The 15,609-nt window shown below is 34.9% G+C and overlaps 1 protein-coding gene across 1 annotated transcript in view; it reads left to right on the top strand.

Annotated features, from left to right (window-relative positions):
• The first annotated feature begins 660 nt into the window (after window positions 1-660).
• The window catches only part of LOC107688241 (myotubularin-related protein 11-like), a 30,778-nt gene continuing 15,829 nt past the window's right edge, over window positions 661-15,609 (top strand). The window contains exons 1-5 of the mRNA XM_016485861.1: window positions 661-1,027; window positions 8,019-8,088; window positions 14,477-14,613; window positions 14,779-14,848; window positions 14,938-15,077. Coding sequence (XP_016341347.1) covers window positions 971-1,027; window positions 8,019-8,088; window positions 14,477-14,613; window positions 14,779-14,848; window positions 14,938-15,077 — 474 coding nt within the window. The 5' untranslated portion in view covers window positions 661-970. The remainder of the gene's footprint in view (window positions 1,028-8,018; window positions 8,089-14,476; window positions 14,614-14,778; window positions 14,849-14,937; window positions 15,078-15,609) is intronic.

Below are 15,609 nucleotides of genomic sequence, written 5' to 3'. Positions count from 1 at the left end.
TCCTTAAGATGAATTACATTGTATTCCTCACGATTGTTTTGGAGAAATGCATTTTAGCATTTTTAAAATAGCATTTTTAAAATTATTTTATAGATGTTTTTAGACTATTGCTTAACAGCAACAATAATAAATGTTATAAAATGTTTAAAAGAAGTCTCCTATGGTCAACCAACCTACATATATTTGATTAAAAAACAGAAATAACAGTAATATTGTAAATTATTATTGCAATTTAAAATAACGGTTTTCTATTTTAATTTACTTTAATATACAATTTATTCTTGCAGCCATTACTCCAGTCTTTAGTGTCACATATATATATTAAAAAACAAACAAAACAAAAAAACAGAGTCTGTCGTTTTAAATGGTTGTCAATGGGAAAAGATACCAGCAAATCTACCAGTAGGGGCTAACTAGCCGAACATTAACCCTTGTAGTGACTTATCATATTTGTAAATGAAATGTCAGATCTTGTGGATAATTCATACAGAACATGTGAATGCTATTTATAGTATACATACTATATTAAGTATAAATGGTAAGAGTAGTACGCTAGTATGATATTTCGAACATGACCACGGATGTCCAAAAGAGCTGCAGCTCGCTAGGTTTTGAGAGACAGATGGAAGCCGTCCATAAGCACAATACTGTACTGGCCCTTTAAGAGACTCGGTCCTGGTTTTTGTTACTCAGTAACACCCGTGTCAGTTCACTATGGCGAAGGGGCTGTAAACAAATGCGGTGGGAAAAAGCGCGTCTTCTTTGTGAAAATAGATTTCCGTTAGGGATGATTTCGCGTTTAGTTGAGTATATTAACATAGTACGGATGGAGAAATGTGTGAAAGCGCTTTAGTGATGCAGACTGGACGCGGACCATCCGATTTCAGTAACATGAACATGATCAAACCGTCAAACCTCTTTCAAATACACCTTTTATCCTGTTAGTCCGGAGCTGTTTTAGGTTGAAATCATGTTGACCGGGTCCAAAACCACCTTTAAAGTGAGACAGATGGTTCCGGACATGAAGGTAAGCTTAAATAATAATATAAATATCCAACATTTATTTAGAAGCTTATCATTGTTTTCTAATTTCTGCATCGTCTAAGTATAATATAAACATTGTAATTCATATTAAAGGAAGCACGATTTTGAGAAGGTTTCAAACACGCCCATGTGAATTGTATGTATTTCATCTGTCAGTAAGTTTATAACAGATGAGTAAATGTTTGTGCAACTTTCATGCAAATGTTACTAATCACTTTCCCAGGAAAACTGCATCCATTAAATTCATCATCATTTTACCAGAAATAGGTTTAATGGATGTAACCACAATCTGCAATTGTGGTGGGAGTCAGTTTTCCATTAAAAAATAGTTTAAAACTTTTTCTAAGAATGATTTATGTTGTCTGGCATATGAATTTGAGCTCAGGTTAGCTGGTTTTTGGACCTGAACTACATCAGTGCTTAGTATTTTTTCAGATGCTGTGAGAATGATGGAATATACTTTTCTGTTCTATACTTAGTTATCTTCCATAACTCTCACATTATTGTATTTGGAAACTACATTCACATCATTTCATTTCACCAAAAACTCTTTAAATGGAATAGTCGACAATCTGTGGTTGAGGAGTCAGTTTTTCCATTTAGGAAAAAAATATAATAATCAAAAACTCTAAAAGCAACAAGAAAGCATACATCTGCTTTAGTGGGCAAGGAATGTCTGGCTGGTTGTATTTGTTACTTAAAAATGATAAAGCCTAAATATGTTGGAATAACAGAGTCTCCTTTATTGGATTCTCAGATGGGAATTCGGTTTCATTTTTCTTTTTGTGTATTTTTTATCTCATAGGGTGTGGTGAGTGTATTTTTATTTTATGTTTTTTTAGTCATTCATAAAGCATGCTTGGAGACATAAATATGTTTTGATGTATTGTAATATAAAATATTTATTTCATATAAATAATGCATTATAATTTGTTTTTTAATTGTTTAATTTATTTATTTTGAGGATTGAGAGTATAAATTGCAATCCCCTTTGGTTGTATAGAAAAGAACCTTTGTTTTACACTCAATGCTTCAAAAAAATGTTTGATTATTTAAATTATTCATTTTTGATTTGTTTAGGAGATTGACAGCATAAATTACCTTTGACTATTTATTAATTTTTTTGTTGGAAAAGAGCTGATCGTACATTCCTCCTAACATCATCTTTGTGTTTCATGCAAGAAAGAAAATAATATATTTGTCTGAATGACAAGAGCATGAGTAAATTATGACAAATTTTATTTATGGGAGAGCAAATCGTCTACTTTCTTGAGCTATAATCTGCTATTGCTCACCTCTACTGCATGACTTTTCTTCCCTGGCTATTTTAAGCTGCCTCGGGGGGGCGGGGAAACGCTAGCAGATGCCTCCACCCGCGGATTCTGGAGAGTGTGGAGGCCCCGATGTGCACAACATCTGGCTGTTGCCATGGAAACAGCCTACCCAGAACTCGCTAGGTGTGGAGGTTGGGAATCAGTATTGCTGAAGTGTCAGACGTGACTCTTCCCTGCTTAGAAAATGAATCCAATTGTGTAGATTGTGTGGATGGAGGCCACCCAAGCTGGTGCATTTGAAAATGGGGTGACCTATATTTTGATCCAGTGCTGTAAATGAACAGATGGAGAAGGAATTGTGAATGTAGCAGTTGTGGCGAGACTTTACCACATTGGCTTTTTCATTTAAAACTCATTAAGCCAGTTCAAACTGTCACTGTCATAACAGAGATTTTCATAGCTGACATGTGACGTTTCAGACTCTTCAAATGGGAGTCTTGGGATCAACTCGTCTGGAATGAAAAATAAAACTAAAATATGACTCGCCGCTTCCCCCATGGGTCAGACTTCACACTGTAAATGCAAATATACTGCTGTAGAGCTCAGGGATATCTCTTTCATTGTTGTTTGTTTGGTTGGAGTGGAATATGCCATGTGGCGTATGTAATTACTTGCGTTTATGTTATCGAAGTGAACGGCATCATCTGGTTTCGGTGCGAGATGAGTGGTTGTTTAAATAAGAGATTTGCTGAAGGTTTGTTTTGACTTTAAATTATTTAAAAAGATGATGCATGACATAAACAAGACTGCGACACACCCTCTAATTGACCTTGGAGCTTTTCCTGCACTGCTTTTTTTGAGATGTGGGTTTCTTAATAAGCTCCATAAAGAGAATGACGACACTGAGTAAGATTTATATGACAAAAACAGCTGGAACAGTGGTGGTTTGTGCATATGAATCTATATAAAACTAGATTAGTTTTGCAAAACAGTTTTGTAGAGAGTGATGCTTGCCAATCTTAAATCACTGTCGCAGTTCTAGGGTATTGTGGTGTTGCTGTGTGGTTGTTAATGTGTTCTGAGTGGGTTTTTAGTGTGTTGCTATGCGGTTGCTAGGGTGTTCTGGGTTTCTTGCTGGCCTAAGGTCTCTAGATATGGCTCAGGTCCTGTTTTGGACTTGATTTATCACCCTCCAAGCAAAAATATTTAATTGCGATTTATCAAATTTGTAGTACTAGTGGTGCAGGATGAGGTACGTGCCAATGTGTATTATTTAGCGCTACAGATCTTTAAATGTGAGCAGTAGTAACAAGTGTTATTTTAATTATTGGGATTAGGATTAGCATTTAACCAAAAGTAAAAAAAATAAAAAATAAATACAAAAAATTAAAGAAAAAATTCATTGTTTGAAATAAAATAAACGAACTGAAATTTTGTACTTTAAGTTAAAGTATTAAAATATCTAAAACAAAATAAAGTAGATATTAAATAAAAATGAATAAACACTATATAGACATGTTTAAAAAAATGAAAAAATAACCAAAACACAAACTAAAATTAAAGTGAAAAAAAAATCTAATTCAAAATATTGATAATAACAATAATAGTATATGAATGATACTAAAATAACACTGATAATATTTTACATTAGTTTTTTAATTTTCTATTTTAATTTTAATTTAACTGTTTTGTCATTTTATTTGTGTTTTTGTCATTTTAATTATTTTTTTTTTTAGTATGTCTGTATAGTTTTTATTGATTTATTTTAGTACATCAAGTGAATCTAAATGAAAATGAAAAATGTTGCCTTGAAAACTAGCTAAAATAAGTTACTTTTTTATTACTACTTTATTTCATATAACGTTTATTTTATTCCAAGTAACGAAAAATGTTATTTTAATTATTTTGGTTTTAGTTTTAGTTAACCACAATAATTTTTTGTCCCCCTTTTGCACTAAGGAATGATGATACAAGCTGTTTTATTTGGGAAATAAAGCCCAGGAAAGGCAGCATCACGGCTAGACAATAATGATTTTTCATTTCAGGTATGTTAGTTTGAGAACAAAGGTGCTATTTTTAACCATCTGAACTGACATACAGAGAAAATACTTTATAGAAATAGATGCATTGTTCCCGTTTGTTGACATTTCTCTGCAGCAGAGAGATGCACGCGAAGAAAATAACGAGCCGCCGAACAATAGCTCGGCTCTATAAAGCGCTAGGTTTAAGCGTCCCACCAGGCCTCTAGTTGCCTCATTTAGCTCTAGATTGATGCTCCGCACAAAGGCTTATTGTGCCTCTAGGCGATGATTAATAAACTTAACAGTGTGAGGTTTATGTGGTGGCACAGTGCATTCCCACATTCCCATTGGCCGGCTTGTTTCTGCGAGTCTGGCCTGGCTGCTTCGGGGGAGAGGAGGCCTGCATGTTCCCTCAGCTGCATTCTCTGGCCACAGAAACCAGGGGAAGCCATGAGCAATGGAAACTGCAATGAGTCTTGGCTGCCTCAGCCCTCAGAAGCTGAGAGGAAGGAGGGAGGGATGTGTTTAATGGTGAAGAAAGAGGCAATGAAAGCGAGATTACACGATAGCAGTGGTGAGCATGTGACTCGAAGAACTGAACCCTCAGCAAAAAATGTGCTACTGAGGTTTTTTTTTTCCTTTCATTTATCTGTCCTGCACTTATTGCACATGTTGTCACTTGCTCAGAGATGTTAAGCAGTTCAGTTTCCTGGGCTTTGAATGCTTAATGACTCCTCTCTGTACTGTCGATCTATATTAGTTTAGGAATACTGCAGGGTGGAATTTTAAATGCCCATAAATGCAAGAGTGTGTTTGCTTGTTTAGAACACACTGTTTCTGATCACAAAGTGATAAAAGTGACCATTTAAAAGCTTAAGCCTGAAAACAAACAAACTAACACTTGTGCACACATTTATTCCTGTCCTAGTTACAATTTTTAATGGAGCCTCTGTTTAGAAACACTTTGTTGTTGTTTTCCTTCAGGTCTTGGCCGGAACACCAGCCTTCCTTCAAAGGAAACCAGAATAAAACACTTTTGTTGTTCTTGGTCTGGTGGATTTTATTCTGGCTGCCTTTTAGAGTCTAGTATTTTGCGACTAAATTTACAAAAAACTGAAACTAATGAGCAAGCAGTAAATTATTTTATACATGGTTGATATGCAGTATTGCCAAAAAATAATATTATAGCATCATATACAAGTTATCTTGAAATTTATTTACTTTAGTTTTTAATTTTTCTTTTATTTAATTAAACTTTATTATAATTAATGAATTAATTGAAAGTTTTTTTATTTATTTATTTCAATTGTAATTTTTTTATTTTTTTTTGCAGGTTTAGGGGGGACAGTGTTTTTATTAATATAATCCAGTATCAAAGCTTTTTCGTGTTGGTGATTAGAGTTTCCTGGGCTTTGAATGCTTAATGACTCCTCTCTGTACTGTCGATCTATATTAGTTTAGGAATACTGCAGGGTGGAATTTTAAATGCCCATAAATGCAAGAGTGTGTTTGCTTGTTTAGAACACACTGTTTCTGATCACAAAGTGATAAAAGTGACCATTTAAAAGCTTAAGCCTGAAAACAAACAAACTAACACTTGTGCACACATTTATTCCTGTCCTAGTTACAATTTTTAATGGAGCCTCTGTTTAGAAACACTTTGTTGTTGTTTTCCTTCAGGTCTTGGCCGGAACACCAGCCTTCCTTCAAAGGAAACCAGAATAAAACACTTTTGTTGTTCTTGGTCTGGTGGATTTTATTCTGGCTGCCTTTTAGAGTCTAGTATTTTGCGACTAAATTTACAAAAAACTGAAACTAATGAGCAAGCAGTAAATTATTTTATACATGGTTGATATGCAGTATTGCCAAAAAATAATATTATAGCATCATATACAAGTTATCTTGAAATTTATTTACTTTAGTTTTTAATTTTTCTTTTATTTAATTAAACTTTATTATAATTAATGAATTAATTGAAAGTTTTTTTATTTATTTATTTATTTCAATTGTATTTTTATTTGTATTTTTTTGCAGGTTTAGGGGGGACAGTGTTTTTATTAATATAATCCAGTATGAAAGCTTTTTCGTGTTGGTGATTAGCACACAAATTCTCAGTAGAATTTAAATAATAAAATTATTTATTTGTTTGTTTATTTGTTTATTTTAATTTTACGTTTTTCTTTAATTTATTTATTTAAATGTTATTTATTTTAATTAATTAATTAAAAAAATGTTTTTTTTTGCAAGTTTGGGGGGAGGGTGTTTGTATTAATATAATTCAATATCAAGGCTGTTTAATATTAGTGATTAGCTAACACGTTCTCAGATGGTGCTAATGTGTTTTTTTGCAGGTTTAGGGGGGACAGTGTTTTTATTAATATAATCCAGTATGAAAGCTTTTTCGTGTTGGTGATTAGCACACAAATTCTCAGTAGAATTTAAATAATAAAATTATTTATTTGTTTGTTTATTTGTTTATTTTAATTTTACATTTTTCTTTAATTTATTTATTTAAATGTTATTTATTTTAATTAATTATTTTTGCAAGTTTGGGGGGAGGGTGTTTGTATTAATATAATTCAATATCAAGGCTGTTTAATATTAGTGATTAGCTAACACGTTCTCAGATGGTGCTAATGTGGGCTATGCTACATCTCTTGAACTGTTTTGTTCTGTTTTAGTTTAATCAGATTCTGAATGTCTAAATAACTGCAGTTATTATCTGCATGATGCAGCCAGATGCTTCTGGTTCAAACTCCCTATATTGAAAAGTTACAGAAATGCTGAAGCTCTTTCTCCATTGAGGTGTATTAGAGCTGTGGGTTCAGACCTCTGGAAGTATGTCATCCCTGTTAGACTCCTGTTCTACCCAGTAGTGACTCGCAAATGAAAGATGCTTTGTTATAAATGGTGTTCAATTTTAACCTACTTTTGTGGTTCAGTTGCTCTGTGGGAAATGAAACCTGAAAGTCTATTTAGAGATGAATGCAATTTAAATATTGTGCCAGGAGGTGCTTTCAAACCATTATTCTGATCGGTGGTGCATATAAATTTAGGCCTCGTTTCTCATCCTGTCACTGTATCAGAAGGCAAATTTGCATAGCGTGCATCAGCCAGACTAATGAATTGTTCAATATTTTGAGATTTTTAGCATTAACCAGTGTCTTCTTAATATGTTAGTATGAGTCTGAACTTCCTGTTTTCAAATATTTTTAGTAATTTTTGAAACGCATAAATTGTTTGGGCATAATGCACATGTTGAACATCACCTGACCAAACAGGAAAACCAGTCTCATTGCATCCGCTTGTTGAAGAAAGTATTAACAGCAATATGAACTAATGGCGATATCTATGGACTTTTATGGTAATCTGCTAAACTGGTTAGTCATTATTTTTGCTGGCATTTTATTCAATTTTAATATCCCAATGTTATGGAGAAGAAGATATAAACATTTAGATATCAATTTGTGTCAGCTATGATAATCTTTTGTAGCTTTTTTTGAAGGCATCTTGTGTACAACAACTCTATATTTAACGAAGCACTTAGAAAAGACCTGGACCAGAAATGGCATGACCTGATATAAAGAATGCAGAAGTTTGTTGTACATATAACCCCTATTAATTTTACCATACTATATGACAACCTTCATTTGTTTATTATCTCTCTGTGTTTCTACAGGAGAGGATGATGAGCCACAGTAGCCTTCATGCACGTGGGAGAGATGTGCTTGGCCTCTGCTGTTTACCAGGTAAATCTCACAATGCAAGCTTATTTTTATAATATATTAACATTTATAACAGGATTTCCCCTGTTATCCTACCGTTAATTAATTAATTACACTACCGTTCAAAAGTTTGGGGAATTTTTATTTATTTATTTATGTTTTCACCCAAAAATGAAAATTTGATGTTTATCTGCTTACCCCCAGGGCATCCAAGATGTAGGTGACTTTGTTTCTTCAGTAGAACACAAACGAAGATTTTTAACTCAACCCGTTGCAATCTGTCAGTCATATAATGGCAGTCAATGCATGGGCTCCACGGCTTCGAGAGTAAAAAAAAAACATACACAGACAAAACCAAATTAAACCCTGCGGCTCGTGACGATACATTGAGGTCTTAAGACATGAAATGATTGGTCTGTGCAAGAAACTGAACAGTATTTATATCATTTTTTACCATTTTTCACTCATTATTTACACAGTGCAGAGAGATTGCCGACGTGTTCACTGGCACTGCGATGATTTAAAGATATTTAGAAGTACAGGTCATCACAATGGAAGACGATTTTGATATATCATCAGACAATGTGGAATTTTTTGCCCAACCGTATTTATTTGACATCATGCGGCAGGTGTTGTGAACGCGCTCAGACATTGCGGTGGATCAGAGGTAAAAAATGATATAAATACTGTTCAGTTTCTTGCACAGACCGATCGTTTCATGTCTTAAGACCTCAATGTATCGTCACGAGCCACAGGGTTTAATTTGGTTTTGTTTGTGTATGTTTTGTTTACTCTCAAAACCATGGAGCCCACTGACTGCCATTATATGACTGATAGACTGCAACGGTTTGAGTTAAAAATCTTCGTTTGTGTTCTACTGAAAAACAAAGTCACCTACATCTTGGATGCCCTGGGGGTAAGCAGATAAACATCAAATTTTCATTTTTGGGTGAACTATCCCTTCAATGCTTTTCTGCTTACCAAAGCTGCATTTATTTGATCAAAAATACTATTATTACATATTATTAAACCGTTTTCTATTTGAATATATTTTAAAATGTTAATTATTCCTGTGATACAAAGCTGAATTTTCATCACCATTACCCCAGTCTTCAGTGTCACATGATCCTTCGAAACTCATTTGAATATGCTGATTTGCTGTTCAAGAAACATTTCTGATTATTATCAATGTTGATAACAGTTGTGCTGCTTCATATTTTCATGGAAATCCAGAATTCTTTGATGAATAATATATTAAAAAGAACAGTATATATTTGAAATAGCCTTTTTTTGTAACATTATACATTTCCTTATTGTCACTTTTGATCAATTTAATGTATCCTTGATGAATAAAAGTATTAATTTCTACAAAAAACAAGACAAAACAAAACAGTACAACAGTAGTGTAAGTTGAAGTAGTTCTGTCAGGAACCATGTTGATGAAACTACTTTTATAATTGTGTATAGTTTGGAGCTTGTCAAACTACAGTTTCATAGTTTGTAAATGCAAATTTACTAAAAAAAAATGTATGAACTAAAATACTTTTATTAAAATAAAAAACATTAAAAAGCATAGTGACTCAAAATGTATTTTTGCTACAAAAAAAAAGTATAAGTAAATTGACATTTAGGGATTTAACGTGTGAAAATTGAGTGATTCATGAATCAGCAAATCGTATTGTTGAATTGAATTAATTCACAAACAAATTGTCCGAATCAAATGATTCCCTGAAATGAATCAGACTTCCTAATGCCATTTGAGAGAGGGGACTATTCTAAGAGAGTGTGATTGTTTTGTACAGTGTGACATACAAAAACAGTGCTAGTGTTTCCCCACTCTTTGTTGGAAAAGCTACACTGTTTTGAAAACCTTCTGAAATAAGTAGTCACGTTAATAGCGGCACTGCTTTCAGGTAGTTGATTTCCGACAGGAAAAGACCAGGTCTGGATGGCTGTGGTCCGTCTGCCTCTGTGGGTGTGAATGGCCTCAGAAAACAATGGCTCAGTGTGCAGAGTGTGTGTTGAAGCCCAGTAGCCCCTCACCACAATCTCAGCGTCAGCAGTGTGTTTAAGCAGCAGCTTTACTCAGGAATGTTGGCAGGCTGTGAGTCCGACCCGGACAACCTAATCTGTAACACTTCATATCAGCACTTACGCTCAGCAGCGCTTTGGGAGCACAGAGCGTTTCCCACCACGTCAACATTTAAAGGTGGGGTAAGCGATTTCTGGTAGCCAATGTTGACATTTGAAATCACCAAAACAAACACGCCCCTACCGCAAAATGTTCTCGCCCCTATTTTGATAGCTCCGCCCCACACATACGTAAGCTAACCAGGCAACGATTAGTTCTGTGAAACAAAGGAAAACCAATGTTACACCATGTCTACACCGGACGCGAGTGGCGCGGCGTGACAAAATACTATGAAACTCATTATAATCAGTGATGCTGTCTACACCATAGATATATATACATATCTATGGTCTACTCTACACTGGATGCGGCGCGGCACAACACGACAAATCCCCGACAGAAAACTGCTGCTGCGTTCTATTCATGATGTATTGAAACAAATTTCAAATGATTTTCAACGGTCGCTTTGTCGGGTTCAGTGTACTAGACTTTAGCTGCTGTGGCGCAAACACGGTGTTACTCACCTATCGAGAAGAAACAAAGCAACCTCGGCGTCCGATCGCAGGCCTTCCGCTCCTTGAGTTCTCTCCAGCGCTGGAAAGCTGATCCGATATTTACACGGGTCCTGCTTCTTGCCTTATTGCCTTAAGCCTTCTTTTGTTCCACAGACGTTTTCCTCTTTTGTTTTTTATCCACCATCTCTATCTTTCTGTCACTCGGCTCGCTAATGTCCGTCCTGTGCCCTGAACGCTCTCTCCTCCATGTAGGAGGAGAGTAGACACGCCCCTTACTGCTGATTGGCTACAAGTTTGTTTTGCTAGTCGGCCCGAATCAGTTTTCTAAAGCGTTTTTGAAAAATCGCTTACCCCACCTTTAATAGAGCTGCTCACCTTAACGCTTCTCACACACAGCTCGGTCTTTGTTGATATTCAGCTTGCATAATCTCTGTTTGGACACTAAACACACACAGCTGTCTGTTTTTACTTTTCACTGTTTACATTTGTGAATTCAATCAAATTCTCAAGGACACTTAAAATAGTGGCCCCCAAAATGTTTTAATCCTGTAAAATGTCTAAAAGCTATTGCAACACTTTTTTTTCAGAACTTTTTTTCTCTGATTAGTTTTTTTATTGGATGTGTAAAAGCACTTTTGTTACAACATTTGTTTATTGATACCTGCAAAGCTACCGTTAGTGATAAAAATATTACTTTGACAACCAGAAAGTGTCAAATTACTTTTGTTTTCATTTTGAACAGCATGCACTATTTTTCAAAAGTTTGGGTGTCAGTGAGGTTTTTTTTATTTTAAGGAATTAATACTTGTATTCGGCAAGGATGCATTAATTCAAACAGAAGTAACAGTAAAGACATTTATAATATTTTTTATTTAATTTTAATAATAATTTTATTTAAACTTCATATTCATCAAAAAAATCCTGTATCATAGTTTCCACAAAAATATTAAGTAGCACGACTGTTTTCAACATTGATGATAATACAAAATGTTTCTTGAGCAGCAGATCAGCATATTAGAATTATTTTTGAAGGCTGGAATAATGATGCTAAAAAGTCAGGAATAAATTACATGTTAAAATATTTTTAAATAGAAAACAGTTCTCAAAAATTGTAATAATATTTCACATTATTACTGTTTTTACTGCATTTTTAAGCGAATAAATACAGCCTTGTTGAGCAGAAGAGACTTCTTTCACAGATCTTTACACTAATGTACACACTAGTACAATATAGACATAAATACATTAGTAATTTATAGGCCGTGTAGACAGCATACATAATATTATTGGCTGAATAGCAGTCTGAGGCAGCACATGTCATGACTTCTTCTGTTGTGGGATCTTCATTCATTTGAATCCTAGATGTCTAAGATATCATGTGCCACAAGTCTCATCCATTCACAGTGGTTTTAATATGGAGCGACAAACTCCGTTTAACCATTCAGGGTCACAGGGCTCACATTGCAGAGATCCGTGGACACACACATGCTCTCATGGTCAGTACAGTCGTGTGTAAGACTCTACCTCCATCCGCACAATCTCAGATAACCCTCCAACGCAGGGCAGCGGAAACTGAATCGGTCCCTGGAGGTCAACAGGTCAGAGGAGTTTGAAAGAGTAGATTATACTGTATACACTGCTGACAGCCTGCTATTTAAAAGAATGTATGTCTTATGCAATGATAAATTATTCACACGTGTAGTACACTGCGTTGTTGTCACATGACCTCATTATGTTTCAAGGTGAATTGAGAGAATGGCATCCAGTTAGCATCTCAGAAACCGAATCAGAGGAATTTTGCGTTTTTTAAACCAGTTCGCATTTGCATTGTGTGATACAGTATTTTTGTGGCATGTTTTGGTTGTATGCTGCACGTTTTGTCAGATGCATACAGAAAAATCACATTGTGCATGATGCATACTGCAACAGTAGTGTGGTAGTATGCAGTTTTAAACATACCCCAGATGCTGTTCATTGTTTAATTGTTATATAGAGGAGTTGTTATTTGTGTTGTGGGGTGGGTAAAAATAAAGGAATTAGTTTTTTGGCAGTTTTGGCAATTTTGCTGTTCATAAGCCCAGGGCTGTCCAATTTCTCTAAAAGCCCAATTATGTCATATCAAAAAGTAAAGACATTTTCTGTGTCACTGACAGCACTTTTTGAAGTGGTTTAAGCTGTTAGGCCTTCTTTGTCTTACTGGTTTAAGTTCACTGTTACCTAGTAAAACCTTGCTGGGAGTGTCTTAACCGCAAGTTTATGAAATAATAAGATTGATGTTTGCTCTGTTATCATTGGGAATGCGAGATGTGACCTTGCTTCATGGTTGCTTATTCACATGACATCATGCAGTAGCATAAAACCTGGAACAAACCGGCTGATGTGACCCGGAGAGGTTGGACCAACATGGCATAACTCTGGTAGCGCACGCTACTCTTGCCTGAAAGTGAAGTTTAATGGAAAACAAATGCTGACAAAAACAAATCAAACTGGACATGTGGTTCAAATTAGCAAAGCAGCAACTCAATGAAACTCAACACAAGCCGGGTGAAATGGATTCGTGTTATTCATTATGACTGAAAGAGTTTTATTTTGAGATAAATTTAGAAAAAATGATTTTGGCGAACTAAATTATTAAGTATTATTTAAGTGTTTGACACATATAACAATTAACTTACTGACTATAAATGTATTTATACAATTTACAGGCCCCATAAGGTATTTAGGATAAGCTGCCAAACACTTTAAATGCATATCAGCCATCTATCACACAAACTTGTATTATCTTCATTGAATATTTGTCTAGAATAAGTTGTAATTTTGTGCATGTTTTTCTACACTAAAATTAAAATAATCTATTTTGATTATAGTATCTATTTATTGCTGTTTGAATTAGCTTTTATTTTACTTTTCTAATTTTAGTTTTAGTCATTTATTTAAAAAAATTTTTGTGCAATTAATTTGAGCAATTTTAGTACTTGTTTATTTCATTTAGTACTAGTTATTTCAGTAACTTACCAAGGCAACGTTTCTAATTTTTAGGTTTTTATTTAATATTTATTATATTTTATTTTATTATATTTTAGCTTTATTCTGATTACTGACAGCAATTTTGAATAGTTTTAATTAAAAAGAAGAACCCTGAAACAGCTATAAACCTTGTGGAATTAAGTACATTTTCACTGTTCATGAAACTGTCCAGTCAGTCCAAAGAGCTCTGTTTTTCTAATAGCACAGTAATCACCGTGACGGTCCAATCTCTCTGTTCTCTCTGACATCTGCGTCCCATGATGCCTCAGGAATGAGCTTCGAGATCCAACGCACCCTTGAGAGTCATAAAATGAAGAAACTCGCCTTTGAAAAGTGACCACAAGAGCCATAAGAGCAGCTCAACTCAGTTCACGTGTGTGAGAGCGTGTTCATGCCTGGGTTTAAGGGGCTCTACCGACATTAAATTCTGTCCTTTGCCTTCAATTTTTATGATTGTGTGAGTTCTATGTCAACAGAATCATAATTTCCCTCAGTCTGTTTTTAAAATACCGCATATCCTTTATATATGTGACCGTTATAGCCTACAGAGACTTTAAAGTTTCCCTTTGAATTAAAAGCCAGATGTTTGTGTCATTCCTTCCACAGATCACACATTTTCCTATCGCTATAGTACACTTTTAGCATAATACTAGCATATAGATGACCTCCAAGCTAACAGACATGGACTAAAAGTCACTAAAGGCATGTCTTTTTCATCATGTGTGATTTGTTTTTGCAGGAGAGTGTGTGCTACAGCGAGCCGTGCTGGTGAGGAAGAAGCTGTTGGCTAAAGAAGGAGGAGGCTGGTTGTCTGGGACTCTGTTCTGCACTCATTTCAGAGTGGCCTTCGTGCCTCAGGACAGCCAGAAACCTGACGTGAGTGCCACAGATTGCTGAGATGTTTTTTCCAGGGTAAAGTTGAGCCTTACTGTGGACCGTGAAGCGCTTTTGGCCAGCTGAAGTTTAGAAAGTCTCTGGCAGTCTAGTGTAACATGCTTTGCAGACGTGTTTATCTTGATGGCTTCTTTTCTCTTTATTCAGGATAACGCAGATCCTGTGCTGCTCGGAGATCATGACGTAGCTCTCGCCTCCATTGATAAAGTCGTGGCAGGTGAGGCAGATAAATGGATACATATTTTTATGAAACCTATAAAGAATATGTCCAGGCCATGTTTTAATGCATATAAATGTGTGTTGTAGTGGGACCGTCTCGCACAAAACTAGTGACCCCTACCTGCTCTCTAAAATTCACCCCCGAGGAGCTGGTGTTGTACTGCCGAGACATGCGTGTCCTCTGCTTCCTGTTTGACAGACTCACGCCCGATACTCAAGCTGTGGAGGTTTGTCTTCATATAAAAATATAAGGAAAGTCTCTCATGCTCAGCAAGGCTGCATTTATTTGATCAATACACTGCTGTTCAAATGTTTGGGATCAGTAAGACTTGTAATGTTTTTTAAAGTAGTCTCTTATGCTCATCAAGGCTGCATTTATTTGATAAAAATATATATATAAAAAAACAGTAATCTTGCAAAATGTTATTAAAATATAAAATAATGGTTTCTATTTTAATATCCTTTAAAATATAATTTATTCCTGTGATGCAAAGCTGAATTTCCATCAGCCATTACTCCAGTCTTCAGTGTCACATGATCCTTCAGAAATCATTCTTATATGCTGATTTATTATTAGAATTATCAATGTTGGCAACAGTTGTGCTGCTTAATATTTTTTTGGAACCTGTGATACTTTTTTTCAGGATTCTTTGATGAATAAAAAGTTTAAAAGAACAGCATTTATTCAAAATATAAATCTTTGCTATCACTTCTTAACAATTTAACACATCCTTTCTGAGAAAAAGTAAAAAAAAAAAA

Source organism: Sinocyclocheilus anshuiensis, unplaced genomic scaffold, assembly GCF_001515605.1.
Source record: "Sinocyclocheilus anshuiensis isolate Anshui unplaced genomic scaffold, SAMN03320099.WGS_v1.1 scaffold1162, whole genome shotgun sequence".
Classification (NCBI taxonomy): Eukaryota; Metazoa; Chordata; class Actinopteri; order Cypriniformes; family Cyprinidae; genus Sinocyclocheilus; species Sinocyclocheilus anshuiensis.
The sequence above is the reverse complement of the archived record's forward strand: the minus strand, read 5'-3'. Positions and strand labels throughout refer to the sequence as shown.